The sequence below is a fragment of the Pipistrellus hanaki genome (assembly GCF_964339955.1).
Source record: "Pipistrellus hanaki genome assembly, chromosome: 17".
Lineage (NCBI taxonomy): Eukaryota > Metazoa > Chordata > Mammalia > Chiroptera > Vespertilionidae > Pipistrellus > Pipistrellus hanaki.
In genome coordinates this window covers 40,629,666-40,656,351 of record NC_140519.1, presented here as the reverse complement: position 1 = coordinate 40,656,351, position 26,686 = coordinate 40,629,666, and the positions used below count along the sequence as shown (strand labels likewise).

Genomic DNA, 26,686 nt, shown 5'->3' with positions numbered 1-26,686 from the left:
GAGGTCACGGTTCGATTCCCAGTCAGGACACAGGCCTGGGTTGCGGGCTCAATCCCAAGTAGGGGCCATGCAGGAGGCAGCTGATCAGTGATGGGAAGACCTCAAAAGTGAGCAAATAAATGACTTCAGCATATCTATAATAATTAAAATCATAATTCTGGAAACAACATAAGAGTGTGAAGAAAAGTAAATTAACTGGGAAAGCAGGAAGCAGAAAAGAAAGCTAGGCAAGGTTAATGCATAAACAGGGCAGTGACAATATCCACATTAGAAAGGAAGGGTGGAATAGAAGAGATATAACAGAGATGGAACTGACCAAAAACTTAAGTAAATACTAACCGAATATGGAAATCAAGAGGAAGAGAATTAGATAATAAATACCTAAGTATCTTAATGTAGGAAGCAGAACAACTGATGTTACAATCAGCAAGGCTAGGGAAGGACAAAGAAGCCGCTACTTGGGAATAAATAGGTACTTCGACTCAGAATATTTTGGTTTTGAAGTATTTTTTGGGGGAAGGTAAGACTGTACACCTCCAGATGTAAATATAAGTCTGCTACATGGAGATCTCGGAATTCGAGATAAACAACTGAGAATATATATCATCTTTCAAGAGGAAAAGCAATGTTACACAAGAAGACCTGTTTTTCACAATCTCAAGTACCAACTTAATTCACTTACTGGTCTATAACTACCTCTGCAATTATATAATCACAGAACTGAAGGTCTGCTTTTAGGGTACAACTTCGCCATCTGGTGGCAAAGATAATGAATACAGGTTTATATATATTATGGTCATCATTTCAAAAGTTGCAAGGAAGGACCCCTGGTCATTTGACTTACAGTGCAGTTTCCAACAATGTATTATGGGGAAAGGGTATTTCATTCTCCATTTCTATCATAACTACTATCTCTCTTTTCCTTTTCACTCTGGCCACTAATACATTCAAGCTATAAAACTAGAAGAAGTATTGTTAAAAATAAATCTTCCCACTCACCAAGGCCTTCCCACTTCTTCAAAATGTACTCATTGCATAATCCAATACATACCTCAATGTAGACTGCAGTTAAGTAACTATGAAATTAAATGTATTAGTAAAATTCATGTTGCCAAATTTCTTGCTTTCAACAACTAATAGCTGAGTTTGCTTAAGTAACGGAAATGGGATTTTTTTGAAACTAGATATAAGCTTTGAACAGACTGGTCAAAAGAACAATACAGAACATCTATAAATATACCCTAACATATAATAATCAATATACATGATTAGAATGGCATCTCAAATCAGTAGGAAGAAAAGATGGCTCACTCAATAAATATGGTGGAACAAGGGCTAAACATGTGTAAACTATAATAAATGGGATGTAGGTAAGTAGTTTATAATAATTAAAGTATCCTATATAATAAAGAACTAATATGCTAATTAGACCCAACAGCTGAATGACCTTCCAGACGACCTTCTGGACGAAGTGGGGACTGTGAGGGCACAAATTCCGTGCTTCAGGCCTCTAGTATTTAAATAAGTAAATACTTAGGCATTTACTATATATCATAACAAAGGAGCCAGATGCTTGCAGCTATATGAATGTATTCCACCTGCCACCAGGTAGCTGGTTCCACCTCTGGCCCCACTAAATAAATGTAGACTCAAATGTGGAATTATGTTGCCTCTAAGAACCACAAAATTTCATTGTGTTATGGCTCTCAGGGGTAGTGCTACAGAGGTCAACTGCCACTAAGCTGGGAAAGGCCAGGGGTGCTTCCCTCCCTAATGTATTTTGAGATACCTCTGTGCCTTGCTTCTAGTCGGCACTAGCAATATTGACATCACTTAGAAGCTAGTTAGAAACACAGACTGTCGGGCCTCCCTCAGACCTACCAAATTCAAATCTATATTTTAATCAGATCGCCAGGTTATGCATGTAATTTAAAGGCTAAGAAGCTACGAGGCACTCATGGTAGACATTGTAAGGGTAAGCAAATTGCACATTCAAAATAATTTTGAAATAAAAAAAAACACTTGAAAATATCTAACAATATTTTGCATTTTAAGTTGATAATAAACACTTGCCATTTTTATGAATAAATGAACTAAGCAAATATTCATTAACTCAAAGCTAAGGTCTTGGGTCAAGTTGATATGTTAACTCAATTAATTCTAACCGTCTATGAGGAAAGCACCTGTAGAACTAAAAAGTCAGAAATAGGTCAAAACTACTGTAGCAGGTAGTTAAACAATTAAACTAAATCTCCTTAAAATTGAGAAACATAACATACTTTTCTATTTCTCAATTATAGTTCTAGGTCCATAAAGATTTAAATTTAATTGAACCAAAGCTTCTCTTTTTGAGGGCACTAAAATGGTTTTTCAATGGTACTGAAGAAACAAATTAGTAGTAATACTTTAAACTGGAGTTATATTCCTTATCAGTAGCTCCATTTCACTGTCCAACTTAAATACTCCTAGAAGACCCATTCTGGTAAGAAGGAAGAGAGAGAAATGAAGACAAAAAGAGAGGGAGGAAGGGAGAGATGTGGAGAGAGGAGGGGAGGGGGCAGAGAGGAGGAGGAGGGACAAGGAAGAGGGAGGGGAGTAAGTAAATAGGTTTAACTGAAACGATTTAAATATTGGGTCGGCAACTAAGTAATTGCGGGTTTCACACATATATGGCTTCAGTTGAATTTTTAGGTTTGCAGACGTAGTACAAATGTAAAACACATTTTGTTATTTGATAGTTGGCTATTCAGCTGTTAATCAGTAAAAAAAAGTTTTTTGATCTGTTTTGTAGTTTTCGTTTGGCGTTCGTTAAAAAATGGAAAATCAAAAGGAACATTTTCGTCATATTTTGCTTTTTTATTTCCTCAAAGGGAAAAACGCATCGCAAGCTCATAAAAAGTTATGTGCTGTTTATGGTGACGAAGCCTTAAAAGAACGGCAGTGTCAAAATTGGTTTGCCAAATTTCGTTCTGGTGATTTTTCACTCAAAGATGAAAAACTCTCTGGTCGTCCAGTTGAAGTTGATGACGCCCTAATCAAAGCAATAATCAATTCGGACTGTCACAGTACAACACGTGAGATTGCAGAGAAGCTTCATGTATCACATACATGCATTGAAAATCACTTAAAACAACTTGGCTATGTTTAAAAACTCGATACATGGCTTCCTCACGAACTGAAAGAATCACAGTTAACGCAACGCATTAGCAGCTGCGATTTGCTAAAGAAACGTAATGAAAATGATCCATTTTTAAAACGACTGGTAACTGGCGATGAAAAATGGGTTGTTTACAACAATATCAAGCGGAAAAGATCGTGAAGCAGGCCAGGTGAACCAACTCAAACAACATCAAAAGCTGATATTCATCAAAAGAAGGTTTTGTTATCAGTTTGGTGGGATTACAAAGGAATTGTCTACTTTGAACTCTTACCACCCAACCGAACGATCAATTCTGATGTCTACATTGAACAACTAACGAAATTAAACAATGCAGTTGAAGAAAAGCGGCCCGAATTGACAAATCGAAAAGGTGTTGTATTCCATCATGACAATGCAAGGCCACACACAACTTTGGTCACTCGGCAAAAATTAATGGAGCTTGGTTGGGATGTTTTGCCACATCCACCATATAGTCCTGACCTTGCACCATCTGATTACTTTTTGTTTCGATCTTTACAAAGCTCCTTGAATGGTAAAAATTTCAATAATGATGATGATGTCAAATCGTACCTGATTCAGTTTTTTGCTAATAAAAACCAGAAGTTTTTTGAACGTGGGATTATGATGCTGCCTGAAAGATGGCAAAAGGTCATTGATCAAAATGGGCAATACATTACAGAATAAAGTTATTTAGTTCCATGAAAAAATTGTCTTTGATTTTCTTTTAAAAATCCGCAATTACTTAGCTGCCGACCCAGTAACACACACACACACACACACACACACACACACAAAAAAAAAAAAAAAAAAAAAAAAAAAAAACTGAGTAAAGAAAGGAGAAATTTCAACAGCATTAAAATAACTACTGCTCAGCCAGTGTGGTTCAGTTGATTGCGCATAGTCCCATCCACCAGGAGGTCGCTAGTTAGATTCCAGGCCAGGGTACATGCCCAGGGTATGGGCTCAATTGCCAGTGTGGAGGTAGCTAAGGAATGATTCTCTCTCGTCATTGATGTTTCTCTCTCTCTCCCTCTCCCTTCCTCTCCTTCTAAAATCAATAAAAAGTAGTTTTAAAATAATAATAAATAAAATAAATAACTACTTACTCTCTAAGGCAGGAGGTGGCAACTTTTTCTATAAAGAGTCAGAGAGTAAATATTTTAGGTTATGAGAACCATTTGGCCTCTTATAACTAATACTCAACTCTGGAGTTGTAGCTGAGTCTATGTAGCCATAGACAATAAGTAAATAAATAGTTGTGGCTGTGTTCCAATAAAACTTTATTTACAAAAACACAGGGGGCAAGCCAGATAGAGCCCCAGGAACATAGTTTGTAGACCCCTTGCTCCAGGGGAAAGAATTCAAAGGGTTTGTAGGTACATGCCTAATAAACTACTATGGAATCTGCATTTAAAATAACAAAACAAATGCTCTTTTTGTTTATAGTAAGGGGATTGAATTATTCTGAAAGAAAAAGTATCTTCCAGAAGTCTATATAAATTATAACCAATTCCATTTTCTAGGTGTAACTTCCAAATTTCATATTAAACTCTAACTCCTTCCCTGACTAGAGGTATTTCTTATAAACAAGAAGAGCTGTTGGTTTTACTTATGTGAGCTTCAGAAAGAAAGAACATGGCCCAGCTGGTGTGGCTCAGTGGTTGGGCATCGACCTATGAACCAGGAAGTCATGGTTGGATTCCCGGTCAGGGCGCATGCCCAGGTTGCAGGCTCAATCCCCAGTGTGGGGCATGCAGGAGGCAGCTAATCAATGATTCTCTCTCACCGTTGATGTTTCTAAGCCTCTCTCCATTCCTCTCTGAAATCAATAAGAATATATTTAGAAAAAGAAAGGAAGGACACAATTATAGAACACATTGAGTCATTAAAGTATGCATCTATTAGTAATGGCAGCCAGGGGCAGTAGGCAAAAAGAAAAAAAAAAGTAACTACATCTTGCTTCTTCACAATGGGTCGAATTGTACTGTTTATTCAGGCTAGTACTGTGTCAAAGAAACAAGCATTAAGAGGTACTATGGAGGATATATATTTGTTCTTAACACCACATTCTTCAAAGATCGGTGCTATATTTCTACTGTCCTACAATGATGAATTAATTACTCATAAATTCGTTGGACTTGTTTTTAACATCCACAACTTCCTGATGATACGCATTCTAAAGCTTTTAAAACTATTATGTGACCCAGTATTTTAGTGTTTCCTTTTAGTCTTCCTAAACCTACCTCTCTACCCTCCAAAGGAGACGATTGAGTGTAGCTATCCTATTTTGAAGAATGAGCCAATGTTATCTATTTTATGAAGTCGTTCATTTAAAATCCTACCTCCACTGGTTAACATCATTTTCTTCCTCTAAGCTCATATGCCTTGGCCATTATGGCTGCCACTTTACAGATACTGCCACTGTCCCAACCAGCACTGCTTCATCATTCACCATTCCCTACAGAGACACTTCTTGTTATTATATTTGTAATACAGAAACATGCTTGGCCAGAGAGTTAACAAGCCCCGCCCCCCTCCCCAGGAACAGACCTAGGCCAATCACAACGGAGAACTGTGGGTAAATGCTCCAGCCTCCTAGCCCATCATGTGGAATAACTCTGAGGTCATGATACCCTGTCTCCAAGAAGTCCCAGTAAGACTGAGACTCCATCGCCAAGAGGTGTAATCTGCTTTCACGTGCTCCCAGTATTGTGTTCTCTCTCTTCATTGGATCATTTTCCACTCCCCTACTCAGGTGGTTTCGGACATTGCCACCCAAATACACTATCTGGCTTCAAACCTGTGTGCGCTCAAGTTCTCAATCTCAGATGGTCTTCCCAACTCGAAATTCTTGGGTTCCTGAGATTCTGCACTGAGATGGGTTCTAGTACCCCAGCCATGAAATCACCATGGCCTTTTCCAAAGATAGAATTGCATTGTCTGTTTTACTTTTGCAAAAAACAAAACAAAAAAACAACAACCAAAAACCTGGTGCATCATCATTTTGTTATTCTTCCAAGGCATTAGTAACACATCTGTGTGACGGCTCTAGGCACCCTCTGAAGGGACCCCCACTTATCTTCCCTGTTTTAACCCCGTTCAGAACCCACCGCCCTGTAAGTACAATTCACGTTTGTTTTCCCACAAATGCATGACTTCCTATTTGTTCACCCAGAAACGTACCTGCCATTCCTGAATAATACATACAGTATAAGCCAGATTTCCCTTTAAAATTTTTAATTCGAAAATAGAAATATGGACTACAAAAACAATCTCCCCTTGCAAATCTTTTCATTCTTCTCCTTCCAAAGGCAGGAAGTAGAAGAACCATAAACACCATTTTTAAAGGTCTAACACTTTTGTCAAGGAAAAGGCCATAAAATTGAGCCAAAATAGTAATAACAGAGTTAGGCCACGGATACATCAAATTCATAAAACCCTTTTATCTGTACTTTCTTCTTCATCCTCATTGCTCTTACCCCCGTTTCTCCCCTCTGACAATAACCTCTTATCTACGTTCCCTGTTTTATTTCACTTCTTTTTTTCTGGAAAAACTGATAACACTGTTCAAACCTCATCCAACCTCCCACTGTTCAAACCTGCCACGGCGGAAGTCCTAAGCATCACTTCTTCCATCATGGATACAAAAAACATACGAACATTGACATTCCACGTAGACAACTGGTTGTCTACACATTTCATGTATTTTCATTTTCCGTTTGAAATAAAAGATTAAAAATAATGATGTTTTACCTAAAGATGAAGCAAAATGTTTACCTGTCTGACGCTACGTCACTGGCAATTTGGTGCTTCACTCCTGACCCATTTTTAATAGAATCCTGTCTGGTGAGCCCATGAGATCGACTTTTCTCCGCGGCAGGTACAGATAAGTCACCTGAGGGTCCGTGGAACTGGGCCTGCTGGTGCAGTTTTGCCTTCTTCTCCTGCGGCGCCTCGTCGTTCCGCAGTCCTCGGACAGCCTTCGGGTCAGGCTGCTGCGGGGGGTTAGGTCCGCTATTATAGAACCAGGCTCCCGACTTAGTGAGGATCTCTTGTTGTTTTCGGCACAAATTGCATACCCACATAACCTGCGCGGGAATACAGAGGGGAAGGAAATGAGTGTTTCCAAAAGCTGTCAACAAACAGAGAGAGAGACACAATTCAAGTCGACAAGAAAAGTCTATCCTGATTCTTCCTGGAGTTAAAACGTAATCCAGATTGACGGCTGCCATTAGTGAACTCACACGTCCTTTCTTTTGAAAGTTTGCCAGAATAATTCTATGAGATAGATAATGGTTCCTGGCAGTAGAAATACCAAACAAATTAATAGTTGTTTATTGTATTCTCTATTTTTTTTATTTAAATTAGGAGCATCGTGCAGGATATGGAAAGTGGATTTTGAGGCTGCACAGATTTGGGGTTAAAGACCAACTCAGAGATTAGAAACTTTGCAAACCTCAACAAGGTACTCATATCAACTAAATATTCATATCGATAAGTTTCCTAACTGTTAATATATGGATCTAAGGATGATTATACTAACTTTCCTGTGGTGTTTTGAGAACTGAATATTTAAAATAATTTATATAAAATATACAGATGATGTATCATAGAATTGTACACTTGAAACCTATGTAATTTTATTAACCAACTAGAGGCCCAGTGCACGAAATTCATGCATGAGCGGGTGTGTCCTTCAGCCCAGCCTGCACCCTTTCTGATCTGGGATCCCTCTAGGGAAGTCTGACTGCCTATTTAGCCCTCTCACAATCCAGGACTGTTGGCTCCCAACTGCTCACCTGTCTGCCTTCCTGATTGCCCCTAACCACTTCTGCCCAGCAGTCTGATCACCCCCTAACCACTCCCCTGACAGCCTGACTGATGCCTAACTGCTCCCCTGCCAGCCTGCCCCCCCCCCCCCAACTGCCCTTCCCTGCAGGCCCGATCACTCCCAACTTCCCTCCTCTGCTGGCCTGGCCACCCCTAACTGCCCTCCCCTGCAGGCTTGATCGCCCCCAACTTTCCTCCCTTGCAAGCCTGGTCCCTCCCAACTGCTATCACCTGCTGTCCATCTTGTGGTGGCCATCTTATGTCCACATGGGGGCAGTCATCTTTGACCACATGGGGCAGCCATCTTGTGTGTTGGAGTGATGGTCAATTTGCATATTATTTTTTCGTTAGATAAGATTAGATATGATAGAGTTCTGGTGCATGGATGAGGGCCGGCTGGTCTGCCCTGAAGGGGGTCCCAAATCAGAGTGGGGGTTCCCTTGAGGCAGGGGGCAGCCTGGACGAGGGGCCTGTGGTAATTTGCAGGCTGGCCACACACCCCGGCGACCCAAGTGAAGGCCCTGGTATCTGGGATTTATTTATCTTCTATAATTGAAACTTGATAGCCTTGAGTGGAGCCAAGCCTCCTGCATGCTCTGTGGCCACAGCCATTTTTGTTGGGATTTATTTATCTTCTATAATTGAAACTTTGTAGCCTTAAGCGAAGGCCAAGGCAGGCTAGGACAGGTGGAAAGCTTGGTTTCCTCCATTGCTGAGGAAACCTAAGCCTTCTGCTCTCTCTGTGGCTGCAACCATCTTGATTGTGTTCATTTGCATACTCACTCCTGATTGGCTGGTGGGCAAGGCTTGTGTGGCGGAGGTATGGTCAATTTGCATATTACTCTTATTAGACAGTATGTCATCCCAATAAATTTAAGAAAATAAAAATAAAAAATAAATGTCTAACACAATGCCTAATATATTTGGACTTTCAGTAGATTACTATATTAGTATATTAAGTTAATCTTCTATCACCAATTATATTATAGGCTTCCTAAGGATATTTTGTTTCTTTTAAGTAGCTCCTAATCTATATATATATATATATATATATATATATATATATATATATATATATATAAAAGCCAAGTGACCAGAACAACCAGAATGACCAGTCACTATGAAGTGCACTGTGGCCAGCTAACCAGCCCGATTGGAGGTGGGGCCGGCTTGCCAACTTCCTGCGGCCTCTTCCCATGGCTGGCCTGGTTCTGATAGGCCCTGACTGGGGAAGGCCACCAGATCCCACGCATGCACAAATTCATGCACTGGGCCTCTAGTAGCTAAATAAAGCTAGGAACATTGTTGATCTTCAATAAAAACCTACTAATTGCTCATAGTTTCTAGTTAGGCATTTTTAGGTGCACAGTTCAACAGTGTTAAGTACATTCACACTATTTGTGAAACAGATTTCCAAAACTTGTTCAGTTTGCAACAATCAAAATCTATACCATTTTAAAGCATATCCCCTTTTCTCCCAAACCCAATACCCTGATAACCACCATTCTACACTTTATTTTTTAATATAGATATGCTTTCCAGATTCCAGGAATATCATAAATAACATCTGTGTGACCGGAAAATCTTCACCCTCCTCTAAAAAATAATTTTCAATTAATCAAAAAATAAAATAAAATCACATGTTCATAAAATAAAAGGTGAGTTCATATTTCAAGTGAGAGACTCTGATGCTTTATTTATATCAAATACTTAATTTTACATAATTCTCCATATTGCTAAACATTTCCTTATGTTTAAATAAATTATGATAACATAATCATTAAAAGAAAAATTCAACATAGTATTTTCAACTGATACAAGGATATTTTTGTAAAATACCATTTAAATTTTTTGTTTAATTGCCCATTATTCCAGTTCATATTGTTTGTGTAATTCCATATTATACAACATTGAATTTAATCACTTTTATTATTTTCTTCTCTCTTGGATCGTATATACATTTCTTTTTCCCATACTAAAACTTAAAGCTCATTGCAGGCAAGATTAATGTCATCTCATGCATAATAAGACCTATAAATCATAGGACAGTAAGACCTTCTACAATTACTAACTTAAATTTATGTGAAGTCCTTCTGGAGGATACATTATAAAATATTTGATGCTATTACATTAAGATTTATGTTTCTTAGATTCTTGAAATAATTAGTCATCAATAATGACAATGTATTTGACTATTTTATTTTTTGTAAGTAAATAAAAAAGTGTTTTACAGGAAAATACTAAAATATCGCTCAATTTTTTTAAAAAATACATCGTAGTTCAGATTTCTTTTGGATTGAATACACATGAAATATAAATATATCTAACCCATTAATGCTTTCAAAACACAAATTTCAGCCAAAATCTTCAGCCTTTCAATGCCATCTTGTGACAAATTTAGGTACTGCAGATCTTTTTTAAAAGGGAAAGGTACACATTATAGAAGCACAAAATAATGTTCAAATAAATTAGGTTTGGATTTCAACTTTTCTGTTAATTTTAAACAATTACTGTTCATGATACAGTGATAATCCATGCTATAGGATTCCGTGATATGAATTTATCTAGAATAAATAATACTCAATATTCAAGAATAAGAACCTTTCCTGCCTGGTAATTGACAATGAAAAGGAAATGATGAAAGTTTGGGAGGCAGACAATTAGCCAATCGTGATCATCTGCAGAAACCACCTATTGCTGCTTCATTATTTATCACAAGGTAAGCAAGTAACTTAACCTCTTCTAGAACAAATTCTCAAAGAATATCCCTGGAACAGCAGCATCAGTATCTCCTGGGAACTTATTAGATGTGCAAACCTACTGAATCGGAAATTCTGAGTGGGACCCAAAAATATGTTTTGGTTTTTGTTTCCTTGTTTGTTTGCTTGCTGTAGGTTTGGGAGGGGGCTTGCCAAATCCTACAGGTAATTCTGATACTTGATGAAGTTAGAGAACCGCTGGTTATGGCAGACATTTCCAGCTCAGTGGAAAATGAGTTACAAGTGTGTCCTCAGCGTAGCTAAATAGGTCAACGGAGATCATGATCGGCTTTGCCAATTTACCTCAGTGAACTAGGTAAATCTATTCCTGTGGAGTCCAAAATGAGAATAAGACCTGGAAATGCTCTGAGATTTGTTTTCCTCATCTGTTAACACCCAGCGGATAGTAATTCTATATAATAAAAGCCTACGTGGCATCACGCGAGAGCATCTTCACAAGACGGCCGCCACAAGATGGCCAGCAGGGGAGGGCAGTTGGGGGCAAACAGGCCAGCAGGCGAGGGCAGTTGGGGATGATCAGGCCAGCAGGGGAGGGCAGTTGGGGGTGATCAGGCCAGCAGGGGAGCAGTTAGGGGGTGATCTGGCTGGCAGGCAGAAGCAGTTAGGGACAATCAGGCAGGCGGGCAGGCGGGCAGGCAGGCAGGTGAGCGGTTAGGAGCCAGCTGTCCCAGACTGTGAGAAGAATGTCCAACTGCTGGTTTAGGGATCGGGCCTAAACCGGCAGTCAAACATCCCTCAAGGGGTCCCAGATTGGAGAGGGTGCAGGCCAGGTAGAGGGACACCCTCCTCCCCCATGCATGAATCTTGTGCACCAGGCCTCTGGTGTAAAATAAATGAGCATACGGCATGGTATATGATTTGCATTAAAGACTCTCTATGATTAATACTTACTCTTCCCATATGCTCTGAGCTGTACATACTGGGTGCTCTTTTCCTCCTATCCTAACACCTAATTAACTCTGTTTACTTCTTTCCTGTCTTTAATGGTTTGTTAATCTTTAAAGCTCAAGAAGCCTGAATCTACCCCAAGCAGTACAAGGGACTGATACTTTCACTTGAAGCACTTATATACATAGCAACTTCACTTATAAATCCACAATACTGAACTATGTCTCACAAATATCAGCACATACACATGTTCTGAGATGACTTTTCACTAACAGGCTATGAAGTAATTAATGCCTATCAGAGGTAAATTATGCATCAAGAGAACAAAATTTAACTTATATGGGGCAAAAACATCAGGAGTTTTATTAATGGAACTCTTTATTTAACCAATTAGAGGGTGTAATCTAAAGGGGGGGAGGGAAGAAAGTCTCCCAACCCAATTTATAAGACTGGAAAGATCTTAACGGCAAACTCGGAAAAAAGGCAGTGAATTCGTTTCCTATGACTGAAGTAACAAAATTACCACAAACTGATGGTCTAGAACAGGGGTCCTCAAACTTTTTAAAGTGGGGGCCAGATCACGGTCCCTCAGAGAGCTGGAGGGCAGGACTATATGAACTACTAATTCCTACTGTAACACCTCGGCTGAGCTCACTGCCCAAAAAACCTGGCGGGCCGGATCAGACTCCTCTGCGGGCCGCATGTGGCCCGCGGGCCGTAGTTTGAAGACCCCTGGTCTAGAACAACAGGGATGTATTCTCTAACAGCTATGGAGACCAGCGGTCCCGATCTGAACTCAGTACCCCTGAGCCAAAATCAAGGTGTCAACAGGACCACACTCCTGCAGGAGGTTCTAGGGAAAACCAGTTCCTGCCTCTTCCGGCCATCAGCTCTGGCAGCTACCTCCGTTCCCTGGCTCGTGGCAGCATCAACCCAAACGTCAAGAAAAGCATCTTCAAATTTCTCCATGTTACATCTTCAGATCACCTGCTCCTGTGAGTGCGAGTGATATTTGGCTCTGCTGACTAATGAGTTTGCCCGACCACTGTTCTAGGTGAATATGCTTTCTATTTTAAGAAAAATTGAACTTGCTTAATTTTACTTTCAATTTATTTAAATTATTTTGTAGTTCTGTAATTTATACATCATAAACGTTAAGTTCTTTTAAATGATGAAAAAGAAAACTGTTAAGTGATAGTACAGTTACCACATTTGCCCACTAGTCGGTGCTCTAGTCAAACTTTGGTCAAACTGGGCCCAACCGCTTTGTATTTTGCACCCCTTTGTTAATCCACTTTTTTCTCTAAAAATAAAATTTCAGGTAAAACTATAAGTTTAATAAAATCTTAAAGTGAGCTGAAAGAGTGTCATTATTCACATTACAAAATGTGATATTAATTAGAATAATTATTTCCCAATGCATTTTAACTGATCAACAATTCAATCGAGTAAATATAAATGTACTATCACTTAAGTTTTCTTTTTCATCATTTAAAAGAACTTAAAGTTTATGATGTATAAATTAAAGAACTACAAAATAATTTAAATAAATTGAATGTAAAATTAAGCAAGTTCAATTTTTCTTAAAATAGAAAGCATATTCACCTAGAACAGTGATCAGGCAAACTCATTAGTCAATAGAGCCAAATATCAACAGTACAACGATTGAAATTTCTTTTGAGAACCAAATTTCTTAAACTTAAACTTCTTCTAACGCCACTTCTTCAAAATAGACTCGCCCAGCCGGAATTGAACCTGGGACCCTTCAGTCTGCAGGCTGGTGCTCTATCCACTGAACCAAGCCGGTTTCGGCAATCCTAATTGGTTTTAGAATCTTACTAGTTTTTTTTTTATGGAGGTGGAGGGACCCACATTTTTTGTGTGTGTTTTAGAGGTGATAAGTATTTTGCTGCCACTGCTACTAACAACAATAAATAGCATTTTTCAGTTCTTCCTGCTATCGGCATGCTTCTGACTCTTGTGTATTTATTATCTCATTTAATCCACACTATATTCCTCTCAGTTTATAAAGGAAGAAACTGACGACCGAGGTTAAGTCACATAGACAAGGTCTTTGGCTGAAAAGCCATGTAGCCGGAACTCAAACCTCAGTCTTTTATAACCAAGGGCATAAAGTTTTTCCTATGAACTCTGTCTTCAGCCTCAGGCAGCAGATGACTTGGGCTCTCTGTGTCAAATCTCCTTGGTGCACATCTGATTTCAGCCATAGCTGTGCTGGACAGCAGCAGCAACACTGAACCCCAAAGAACTTCACACCCACTGGAATGGATGTCATTTTTTTTTTTTTTTTAAGGAAAATGACAAGTGTTAGCAAGGATGTGAGATACTGTAACACTTGTACACTGATGATCAATATAGCACATGGTGCAGTCACTGTGGGAAAGTCTGACAGTTCTTCACAAACTTAAACATACAATTACTATACAACCCAGCAACTCCACTACTAAGAAATATCCAAGGTGACTATTTATATGGGCTACTTTCAGTGCATGCCTAGTGAACACAACTTTTAATTATTGATGTCTCTGCTTTTTCCACATCATTCTAATACGATGCTATGAAGTCAAAATGAGCCTCGCATGGTGCCATCTGCGCCTAAATAAGCACACCCTCAACCCCAAGAAGCACAATGCGCTGGCTTTTTAAAAAGGCTCAGCACATTCTCTCGTGATAAACACCTAAAAATAAAACCCACACAAAAGCCAGCTCCCGGGGCCCGTCCTGCCTCGCAGACACGCGTCCCTGAGGAGTCACTGCCTATTCTCTGAAAGCCCAGGTCGGGCACTCTGGCCGTGGCTAGCGCTAACCTGCAGCTATTCTTGGCAGCCCAATTTGGTCAGCTACCAGGTTAATTACACTCAGACAGGCTCTTAGATAATCCGGCCCTGGGGAGTCTGTGGCAATAAAGCACAGAGGGGCACACCTTTATCGTCCATGCACTTTTTAATCTAGTTCCACCACCCAATCAAACAGAGCATCCCTCCTAGAAGGGGTCAGTGGGAGGAAAAAGGGGCACAGGTAATACTTTCAACAATAAAGATTTAATTTAAAAAAAAAACAAAAAAACCAACACTAGCCAAAACCAGTTTGGCCCAGTGGATAGAGCGTCGGCATGTGCACTGGAAGGTCCCGGGTTTGATTCCGGTCAAGGGCATGTACCTTGGTTGCGGGCATATCCCCAGTAGGGGGTGTGCAGGAGGCAGCTGATCGATGATTCTCTCTCATCTATCTCTATCCCTCTTTCTTCCTCTCTGTGAAAAATCAATAAAATATATTTAAAAACACACTCAAACACACACAAAAAACAAATAAACAAACAAACAAACAAAAAACACTAAAAAAGGAACAGATCCTAAGGTATATGATTATGGCACTTAAAGACCTTGTTTGCTACATCAATAAATAGACTCAAGGCATAAGGAAAAAAATATTACATTTTGTTACTGGAGACAACCAGTCCCTGAGACACAGGTAAAGAAAACCTTTGGAATGCACAGATAATAAAGACACGATTGTTACATCCTCTAACTAAATGGTTCGTCTTCATTTCTAATTTCTCATAATGCTAAATGACTGAACCAAAATTGGAAAACTGATGTGAAGGAAGGAAGAATCACCTGGCCTGATGCAGCCAGTTTTATCCGGGCTCATTTGATATGCAAGACACAAGTTTAAAAAATTTTAAATAATATTGAAGCTTAAATCAAAGCATCCAATTTAACATCTTCCCACTTTAATTTTGGTTGTATGATGCTGTTATTACAAATATTAAAATAATAAACTCACTTTATGTTTTATTTTATTATTTCACCTGCTCATGCAGGGAAAATTTAGCTAATATCAAAGGATGTCTATTCCATTCAATCAGGCTTACCATAAAAGAAACAGAATAGTACAAGTAGTTAAACTTGTGATTATAAGAGTTGGCCCTGATAGAGCTGTTATAGTCAATTTAAAGGACAATTTTATTAAGGCCATCTACAGGTTATTATGTGATTAAATAAAAATGCAAAAGCAAACCCTCTACTGTTTTTTAGAAGTATTTACAAAAATGCAGCACCACGCAGCTACTGCCTAGATGAAATGGAACGACCAAAGATACTATAACGAAAATCTCTTTTAAGCATATGCTAAATTGCAACACCACATGAGAACAGGCAATGGGCAGGAACGTAGGCACGGGATATGGAAGCTGGATAAGGTGCTTAAGTCAGAAAGAGCGTCAGACAGCAGTGGAAACAAAGAGCACCTTGCTCTGAATATCACCACGGCAACTGCAGCCCAACAGGTAGCCTTTATGCGTCTGAAACGTGAGAAAGGACACATATCATCCCTCCACACCTTTTACCGCACCAACATTACCATTAGTAACATTATTTTATGTTTACAATAAAGGTTAATAATCTGCCAACAATGGGTGAATCTTTTATTTGTTATTGTCTCAAGTGATACTGGATAAGAGAACTAATAACTGTTGTAAAAAGAGAAAAAGAAATAATTTAAGATTTTCATTAAAGTGGTCTTTTGATAAACAGAGTAGAGGCCTGATTCGTGCACTGGTGGGAGGCATGGCCTGCGGGGATCAGCCCAACTGTGGGAGCGCTGCTCATCCCAGTCAGCCGAGCAGTGCTCCCACGGTGGGAGCGCACTGAGCACCAGGGGGCAGCTCCTGCACTGAGTGTCTTCCCCCTGGAGGTCAGTGTGCATCATAGCGACTGGTCAACTGGTTGTTCTGGTTGTTTCACCGTTCAGTTGCTTGGCTTTTATTATATAGGATAATATTCTCTCTAGACAGTGAAATGAGTATCATTTTGCTCCCAAAACTATAATTTCATTATGCTCTCACCAGATATTTACTAAAAGATAAACAGCCAGCTACATGTTCTAACCTATGGCAAATAATTTGGCATGGAAGCTTAGTTTACTAATTTGTCCCACGCATCCTAAAAAGTCCAACATTTCCATATGAATCTACCATTTGTAACCCGAGTTAGTTTATATGTAATATACGAGCAGGTGTGTTAAGTGACTCTAATACTTCCAACATCATATACAGGCAAAAGCAGACGGCTGAGTACCAAGGAAATGATCAACATGCACAGCTTTACTCCACCGCTGTATTTGTAAGAACAGCTCTAGATGTTTGTATGGTTTCCCTGCCGCACACTGCAAATCCACCAATGTTTCCATTAAGAATGCTTTTGACTGTCAGTAACAGAAAATCTGACCACTAGTGCAGGAACGGTTGGGTTGGGCGTTTTTCTCACATTGGGGAAAGGTGCTGGATCAGTGGCTCAACAATGTCATGACTAATGACTCAAGTACTCCTGGCTTTTCCCTCATCTTCACAAATGGCCCCTGAAGCCCAAGACAACACTTTTGCATTAAAAGGTAGTCCCAGCACTGGATAGTATGGTTCAGTTGGTTGGGCAACGTCCCACGCACTGATAGGTTGCCTGTTCAATTCCTGGTCAGGGCACATGCCCAGGTTGCTGGCTCGATCCCCAGTGGGGTGCATGCAGGAGGCAGGCGATCGATGTTTCATTCTCACATCGATGTTTCTCCCCCCGCCCACTTCCTCTCTCTCTATAAATAAATTTTTAAAAACTATTTTTTTTAAAAGGTAGTTCCAGCTACATCTTTCTTTTTTATCGTAACTTCCAAGAAGCCCTTATAAATTTCCTCCATCTCGTTCCCTAGAACTGTGTGAAAAAGCCATTTCCAATTACAAAGAAAGGTAGAAATTGTATGTTTTTCAAGTCCCTCTCTTGGAAATGATAAGAGAGAAGTGGAAAATGTCTGTTGAGATAGCCATTCAGCAGGATCTAGAACAGTTTCCTCATTCAACTACCCAACATTCTGTACATATATTTTACATGTAACACGGTCACCCCTTCCCAAAGGGAGAGAACCCCAAAGCCTCATCTAGTTATAAAATCTAGCTCTGGATCCAGGACCTCTGAGGTAGAGCAAATCCCTCCATCACAGTTGAGTGTGGGTCATTGCGAGCCCATCCACTGAAGGACAAATGATCGGTTCCCAACACACCCAACACACACTACGGAGAAACAAGAGGGAGCCGCCACAAAAACTCCCCCTCAGACACAGGAAGAAGGAGAGGTGTGTGGTGGTCAACAGTCCACGGCTCACAGTAACCCCTACATGAACAATGGCTTCATTTCCTTGGTTATCCTGTCAGTCTCAGATTCAGCCATTGTCGGCAAGAGGCTCTCCCCTGATGGTTGTCATTCATATTCCCTGATTCTGCCCTTTGCGAAGGTGTCCCTTGGCCGTTATCCTCCCTGGCTATGTCAACAATGACATTGGCAAATGCATCTTTCCTGCATTCTGTACATCTTTCATCTCCACTGCTAGTATGCACATCATGCTGCTAATGTGAGTGCAGGGTGTTGCCTTAGGGGCTGAATAGTCATAGATAGAATGCTTGTTATCCAGGCTTGGGGTTTCATCTGCCACTAGCCACAGAGGGCTATTTAAATTTAAATTAATTAAAATGAAATAAACTTTAAAATTCGATTCCTCTCCACACACACTAGCTACTTTTCAAGTGCTCAAGAGCTACATGCAACGGGAGCCTACTGTATTACATGGTGAAGATATAAAACATTGTTAAATACATTTTTATTGATTTCAGAGAGGGAGGGAAAGGGAGAGATAGAAACATCAATGATGAGAATCATTGATCTGCTGCCCCCTGCACATCGCTCCCCCCTCCTCCTACAGGGATCAAGCCCAAAACCTGGTCATGAGCTCTTGACCAGAATCGAACCTGGGACCCTTCAGTCTGCAGGCTGAGACTCTATCCACTGAGCCAAACCGACTAGGGCAAGACATAAAACATTTTCATCACTATGGAAAGCCCTATTGAACAGTACTGCACAGAGAGTATCATAAAACGACCTACTGAATTTTATTTACAACATTCGAAATCCACATAAAATTAGCATCATTTCATGTGAGTCGATCCTTGGTATAAAATATAGACTGTTACATTACAAAATCTTGTCAGTAAGTGAAAATCATAGCTGAATTATTATTAAGTAACTACTATCTGGGATAGGTGTCAAAATTCATTATAAAAACTACAGAAGTAGCTATAGAGAAGAAGAGAGGAATAAATATAAGAAGACTGAAACAAAAGGCTTTGAATTACGTGGATGGCACTACCTCAGAGCCAGCTAGTGAGGCTGGCCAGGAGAAGGTTGGTCGGTGAGCTAGAGCAGCGGTCACCAACTGGTGGTCCCTGAGGTCCGAAAGGTTGGCGACCGCTGCTCTAGAGCATCTGCCCTTGATGAAGGAGATGTCTGGGACATGTCTACAGCAATTAACCTTCAAAACTGCCTCAAAATTTTGACAGAATTCCTACAGGTAAAAAAAAATCAAACAAAGAAAACGAACCAAGCAACCCTGAAGATCTTTTTGCTCAGCGACTACATTCTAAAACCACATCAGTATCTGCCACCACCTACATTATCCTCAACCTAGTAACTAAAGACGGAGGAGAATAAAAAAGCTCCAATTGATAAAAAAAAAAAAAAAAAAAAAAAAAAAAAAAGAGTCACCGTTCAGAAGACCTCAGCTGGAGAGTGTCCTCTTTGGGTATTATGCCAATTTGAATTTGGTAAAACCTTCAGACCTCAAGTTTAGTTTGACACATCAAAAAGAATTAGAATTTTTAAAAAAGAGAGAGAAGAAAGCCTGCATTTTTTTTTCTCAGAACTGTCTGCAGCCCACCTACTCATTGCTGTAATCAATATCTCAAGTTTGCTATAAAATATTATAACACACACACACCAAGTAGACCTATAAAAATGTAAAGAATAAAAAGCTGAACTGTTTTTTTAAAAGAATCAGAATAGAAAGATTTTATCTGTGTTTGCAGGAAGTCACCATTCTCTATCCAAATCTGACCTCTAAGGACAAATATGGGCAGAATATTAAAACCTAAGCTGGAGTGAATCCTCTAAACCTCGGTATTTTAAAATTATAATTGCCTAATACTTAATATGAGGATATAAGATAGACATTTTATCAATTTATATAACACATTAAGAAAAAGAAAAATATATTAAATACTTATACTCAACTATATATAGATACTTCAGAAAAATCCATGTTCAATGTTATTGTGACTTATTCATTATTACAAATACTGGATCTTTATACTAGAAGCTTCTTTTAAAAACTCTGACCAGTACAATGATGACTTTAGGAAAATATTATAAGATTAAAAAAATTCTTAACACAATGAAAAATGCTATCAGGTCTCCTTAAAAATACTAAACTCTAAAGAAGCAGGCCTCTTTAAGAATCAAATAATCCATTTTTTATCTGTAACATAATAAAATGTTTTTCAGTAAAATCAGAGAGCATGCTTAAAATATCTTAATGTATAGTGATTCTCATGCACTACAACTTAAAAGTATGTAAATTAAATATAGCTATAAAATTAAAATTAGCAATAACAACAATAAGAAAAAAATAATATTAGACAGAAAAAAAGACTCTAACCACTTTGTCCTCCTGGTGTGAATATCCACGAAAGCAAGTTAGAAAGGACAGAAAAGACAAAACAAAAAGAAATAATTAATCCCATTCTTAAAACAAATAAGAGTTTCAAGTTTATTAGTGAAATAAAAACTCTAAAAAAAGTCTAATTAATTTTTTACTAAAATCCAAACTTTTTAAGAGAAAAAACTTAAGAGCACACTATATACTAAAATGTATTAAAATATATAAATTAGAATAATTTCTACAAAAGCAATTAAATACCTGAACATCTGGAAAAGGAGAATGCTCTTTCCATAAATGAAATCTTAATTAAATACTCAATTAACTCAAAGAGAAACTGAAACATGTTAAGGTAAAAAGACTTTTTGTACAAAACCATATAAACACTGCATCACTATTTACCTTTAATATCATCACATATTAGCAAAAGTAGTAGACAAAGTGTATTTTTATGTAAATTATGCATAATGCTTCTAAAATTCATCTCTGTCCCATTAATTTAAGAGTCTCCTAGCTTTATAACAAAAAGAACAAATATATAAAGTCATTAAAGAAAATATATTACTGATTAAAATTGGTAATTTTGAGTCATAGTTTCCAAAAATTATAAATGAGAAAAATAAATATTATAAATGTGGAAAATAAACTGATAAGACACAGGATTTGATCAAAAGGACATTTTAGATATAATAAAATTAAACGCTATTATTGCATTTCTCTTTATGTATAAGTAGAGGCCCAGTGCATGAAATTCGTGCACGGGTATGGTCCGTAGGCCTGGCTGCTGGCCAAGGCCTTCCTTCTGGCTGCTGGCTAGGGCATCCCTTACCCATCTGCCAGCCAGGACCTTCCTTCATTCCAAACCACCCCCTGGTGGTCAGCAGATGTCATAGCAAGTGATCGCACTTTCAGTCTCCTGGTCAAACTCCCAAGGGGACACTTTGCATATTAGGTATAATTAAAGCATAATATGCTAAGGTCTCTGCTATTTGACCGTCCAGCTAAGGGACAGCTGGACGGTCAAATAGCAGAGACCTTCCAGACAAAGCCAGGGTTGCGAGGTCCGAGCAAGTCCCTTGCTTGAATTTTGTGCCTTGGGCTTCTAGTTTAAATATAATGATACTATAGTAAAAGTGATGATGTAATAATAATGACATGATATGTCACAAAAACATGTAAATTGAAAGTCAAAATCATGTGTTTTGAGGTTCTCTTTCCCTACAATATGGGCGGTAGTATAATACTTGTGACCAAGAGGAAAAATTCTGTAGTTAAAAAAACCTATCTTAAAATTTCACCTTTTAAACAGCACTCCTAGCTGTATATCTTGTGCAGTTTCCTTAAGCTCTCTAAGCCTGTGTTTCCTTATCTGCAAAATTTCAGGGTTTATGATTATTTTTTAATATAGCATGAAAAACCCTCAACACATTGTCTGGCATGTAGCTCTATATCTTATAGAGGATATTGCGTAGAAGAGATAGGCCTGCATTCTTTACATCACTGTGTTCTTGACTGCTTTGTTACAAATGTTAGACCTAAAGATCATATACTAGCTATTGTACTAGTATACAGTCAAGGACATCTATCTATTGACAACAATTTAGTCCAACAAAAATCATTTTCAAAGCATTCACTATCTATGTGTATCAGGCGCTACATCCGAAGTCCCAGGTGTAAAAAATGAATAGGACAGTTTCTGCCCTCAAGGAACTAACTGTAATGAGAGAGAAATAAATCATTGTGGAACAAAGAGATATTCGGAAAGCAAGGGAATAACAAAGCATCATAGAAACCCAAATAAAAGAGGATTTCCCAGCACTTGGGGAAAGGATTAAGAGAAAGTTTCTAAGATGTTAGCAGGGCTTTAACGGGGCCCTGCCAGGGCAGCTCCGTTGGTTCAAGTGTCGCCCAGATGCACCAAGGCTGTGGGTTCGATCCCAGGTGAGGACCCATATAAGAAGCAACCAATGAATGCATGAATGAGTGCAACAACAAATCTCTCCCTCCCTCCTTCCCTCCAAAATAAATAAATAAGTAAACAAGTACGTTAGAAAGTAAATGTTTAAATAAATTTAAAAAAAAAAAGAAGAAGAAGAATGAAGAGAATGTTAGCAAGACCAGTGAGAACATTTTATGCAAAGAATACAGCATATGCAAAAAAAAAAGCACAAAGAAGACTGGCATGTTTGGAATATATAGCTTAGAATAACTAGATTATATATGATATGTTGGAACTAAAATCTTTATTAATGGTATTAATACCTGGCAAAGTCTCAGAAGCATACCACTTTGGAAAAAAAAATAACTCACATGGCAGAATTTTTTTTAATTAAAGTTAATAACTAATACATTTGCTAATAGTTCATTCCTTTTAACAGATCAAAACTAGTTCAATTTTAGCTATAACATATACATGAAAAACTTAGCTATAATACAGGCATGAAATAATACTGCCATCAAAACCTTTATCTTTCAATAGAAAAATAAGCATAAAACCTACAATAGGACTTAAAAAGAAGGCTTATTAGCTACCATTTATTGAGTGTTCACTAAGCTACAATGTGCACTAATTGGAAGGAGAAGAGTCTGGAAGCAGAGAGAACAACCAGGAATTGTTGCAATATTTGGGGTAAGAGACAAATATCAGAGAGGTATGTACTATAGTGGGAGCATGAGGAATGGAGAGAGTGATCCGAAGATGCTGAGAAATAAGGCTCCTTAAGGCATGATTGAGGAAGAGGAAGAAGTGGAGAAGTACTTCCGGAATCTGGCTTAGGTCACCGGGAGGAGGAGAGGACAGTTCCTTGGGGAGAATGAAACTGAGGTGTCCGGTGAGCAGGAATTTTTGGTAGGCAGCTATACAGGTTGATCTGGAGCTCAAAGATAAGCCGGCTAGCAAAACAGGATCTGTAAATTACCAGCCCACATGTAGTATTTGAAGCCATAAAAAGTGAACAAAAATCTCTCAAGGAAATTACTAAAGGGAAAGGGAAGAATGAGGATGATGACTCTGCTCTTTGGACTGACAAACCTTCAGAAGAAAAGAAATTCAAAATAAAAGGATGGATACATCTCCTAATCAATTGTTAGTAATACAATTGTCAGAAGTTTCACTGTATTTGTGAAAGTGATATTAAACTTATTAATAAAGTGGAATTGAGTTGCATGAACATGAAAGGTGATGTATAAATATAAGATATCATCAAGGACCTTAAGACAAAGACGGATTAAAATCTCATGTAAATACAAATAATAACCTAGTGTGGAGGAATATTTTTATTTTAAACATATGGGTAATTTGGATTTTAACTGTACTTTCTTTAAAAGTGAATTTCAACCTGAATAATCTGGATATTTCCTCCAGCTTTACATTTAGTCTCTGTGTGTGAAAAAAAATGAACGTTCAATTCAAAGATGAATATTGCTTTATATAATTTACATGCATATTCCTTATGGCAGACGCAATTTACATATGCAGTAAGGAATACACTAACCCCGTGGTCGGCAAACTGCGGCTCTCGAGCCACATGCGGCTCTTTGGCCCCTTGAGTGTGGCTCTTCCACAAAATACCACGGCCTGGGCGAGGCTATTTTGAAATAGTGGTGTTAGAAGAAGTTTAAGTTTAAAAATGTGGCTCCCAAAAGAAATCTCAATCGTTGTACTGTTGATATTTGGCTCTGTTGACTTATATATTGGGTGTGACTAATTAAATAAGAAATCTAATACCATAAAAATTATTGCAAAACACTTCTGTAGCACTCGCTACGTGCCAAGTATTCATCTAAGTGTTTCATATAAAATTAATTTCACCTTCACCAATAAGCTGTGAGATAGGTACTACTATTATTTCTATTTATAGATGCAGAAACTGAGGCAGAGATTAAGCATGTTGGACAAGTCACACAACTAGTAAATGCTGAAGATGGAATTCAAACTTACACTTACTTCAGAACTTGTGCTGATACAGCTCCAGGACAAGCTTACAAAGTGATAATGTAGTCCTTTATGCTCAGTTTAATACATTATTTTGCTTCCTTCCACAATACTAATATTCATGAGGAGGTAGAAAGTTTCCTAAGATTCTACAGGTTGGACTGTTCCTCAGAGTCACTACATTGTCCCTGCACATCAATGGGGGTAAACAATTCTCTCTCTTCCTTTTAAATTCTATAGCTATTTTCTAATAATCTCACACATTCTGGCTTATTCAGTTTAAAGGCTTAAAATTAAGGGTGGACCTGATGAAACCTCTTACTTAATAATAGTCCTGTAAATTATAGAATTCTGAGTTTTCCTAACTTTGTTCCTCAAATTCCTATAAATATAGTTTCCTAAAACAGTGGTGTCCTCAACACTCCCATGGTATGTAAATGTGGGAAAAGTTAAAAACCTAAGCTTAACGCACAATATGCTAGATACAGTAACATCAGAGAATTAATGACGCTTCTTTATCACTTCTTAAAAGTTGTTTAAGCGGTACATTATTTGGCTATATAAATGTACTTTTCAGGGACTTCAAGAATTCATGAGTAAACAAGGATTCATTTAAAAATCATAAAATGTTAAACTCAAAAAAAAAAAAACAACACACCATATAAATTAGTTAGATGAATGCTTTCATTTGACAGATTTTAACACAGAAGCACTAAGACAAGATGTGACACATCAAACGTAAGTCACACAATACCATGGCAGAAACTAAACCTGGTTCTACTAATTTTCTCAACCAACGCCACCCTCTTCGGAAGGCTGTCCAATCTTCCCTCAGTGTACGAGGATGTAGAAATCCTCTGAAGTCTGAAAGAAAATTCATACGATACGCTCGCCTTGGACGCAGGGGGAATGACTGCATGCTGCACGAGCACACTAGCTATTGATTTAGGGTAAACACAGTGACTTGAAATTTTTTTTTTAAAAAGGAAAGGAACTACCTACAATATTGAAAAACTACTCTCACCATTATTTTCTCTCTCAATGTGCCATTTAAATATTACTCATTAAAACCACTCATATAAATGACTCATTTACAAAGAAGCATTTCCATCCTCACCATCTGGTGTACTGAAAACACATGTACCAATATATTTTAAAGGACTCACTTAAGCAGCACTTTTATAATCATTATAAAGTTATCATTCATTCTGCTTCAAATCTGATCATTCATGATAGAAAAGTCTCATGTTACATTTATAAATTTAACAATACAATTCTGAAAATTGTATGTTCTTTATATCTCAAAATTAGATTAACCGTTAAGCAGATGGCAACATATTTTGGCACCAAAAAGGAAAGGAAACAAAAACTTAATGTTGCCACACATTGAAGCTTAAAATTAGCCTCATTTTAAATTATCATAATGAGTTTCCTACTACAGTCATCATTTTATGATTACAAAATAATTTCTCCTTTATAAAGTCATCGTTTTTAAATCTGGCTAACTATATAGCTCTGAAGTGGGTATCATCTTAAAAGGCAATCAATGGAAGCAATATTCCATAAAATCTCATATTGGAATTTCTATATGTCTCATACCCCATTGATCTTCTTTGCATCCAAAATACATTTAAAAAAATTAATTTTTAAGGTTGGCTCCACATCTAAGAGCCTCAACATTATAACAAGATTATTTGATCTTGATTCTTAAAAGGATACTAACCTAATTTTTAAATAGCTTTATAATTACATTTGTAAGCCATAAAATATTGGTATTCCCATTATTCTACTTCATTAAAATAGTGTAACCAAGTTTAACTGGGCTTAGTCCGTTAGGGCTATGAAATATCAAAGGCGCCGGGACCAGTTTGGCTCAATGGATAGAGTGCCGGCTTGGGGACTGAAGGGTCCCAGGTTCGATTCCTGTCAAGGGCATGTACCTTGGTTGCGGGCATATTCCCAGTAGGGGGTGTGCAAGAGGCAGCTGATCGATGACTCTCTCTCATCGATGTTTCTAACTCTCTATCTCTCTCCCTTCCTCTCTGTATAAAATCAATAATATATATATATATATATATATATATATATATATATATATATATGAGAAAAAAAAATCAAAGGCATGCATTCAGCACCTTCTGGAAGCTGAAGCCTTCTCCTTCTGCATCAGGCAGCTGGATAGAAAGTGAACCCAACACTCCTTTCACTCAGAACACAGACACCTTTATACCTGTCGCTCAAAGGCACGCTATCCGAGTAAATGATGACACTCTTATGACAGGTTTCTTACTTCGATGAACATGTAGAAAAACTAATTTAAAAATCCAGGTTATCTTTCTTGAGCGAAACTCTAGACTATTTTTTATGTTTTACTCCCTTGACATGTTCCTCAGATCAAGGAAAAAAACATGAGAAAAGTGGGGCGCATTCCTTTTCTTATTAACCATCTCCTTCAGACTAATCCACAGCGTACAGAATTTTATAGTAGATTAAATTGCAATGGATCTTCAAGGGGTATTCCAATGTTTCACTGTACTTCTT

At 38.1% G+C, this 26,686-nt stretch overlaps 1 protein-coding gene across 42 annotated transcripts in view; it reads right to left on the bottom strand.

Annotated features, from left to right (window-relative positions):
* Positions 1 to 26,686, bottom strand: part of RIMS2 (regulating synaptic membrane exocytosis 2) — a gene marked incomplete at its 5' end in the record, with an annotated part of 298,413 nt that overhangs the window by 222,264 nt on the left and 49,463 nt on the right. For 24 of the 42 annotated variants that reach the window (XM_084864496.1, XM_084864498.1, XM_084864512.1 and 21 more), the window contains 2 exons: positions 6,938 to 7,248; positions 20,212 to 20,223. In XM_084864496.1, coding sequence (XP_084720622.1) covers positions 6,938 to 7,248; positions 20,212 to 20,223 — 323 coding nt within the window. The remainder of the gene's footprint in view (positions 1 to 6,937; positions 7,249 to 20,211; positions 20,224 to 26,686) is intronic. The other 18 variants (XM_084864530.1, XM_084864503.1, XM_084864538.1 and 15 more) reach the window with 1 other exon arrangement.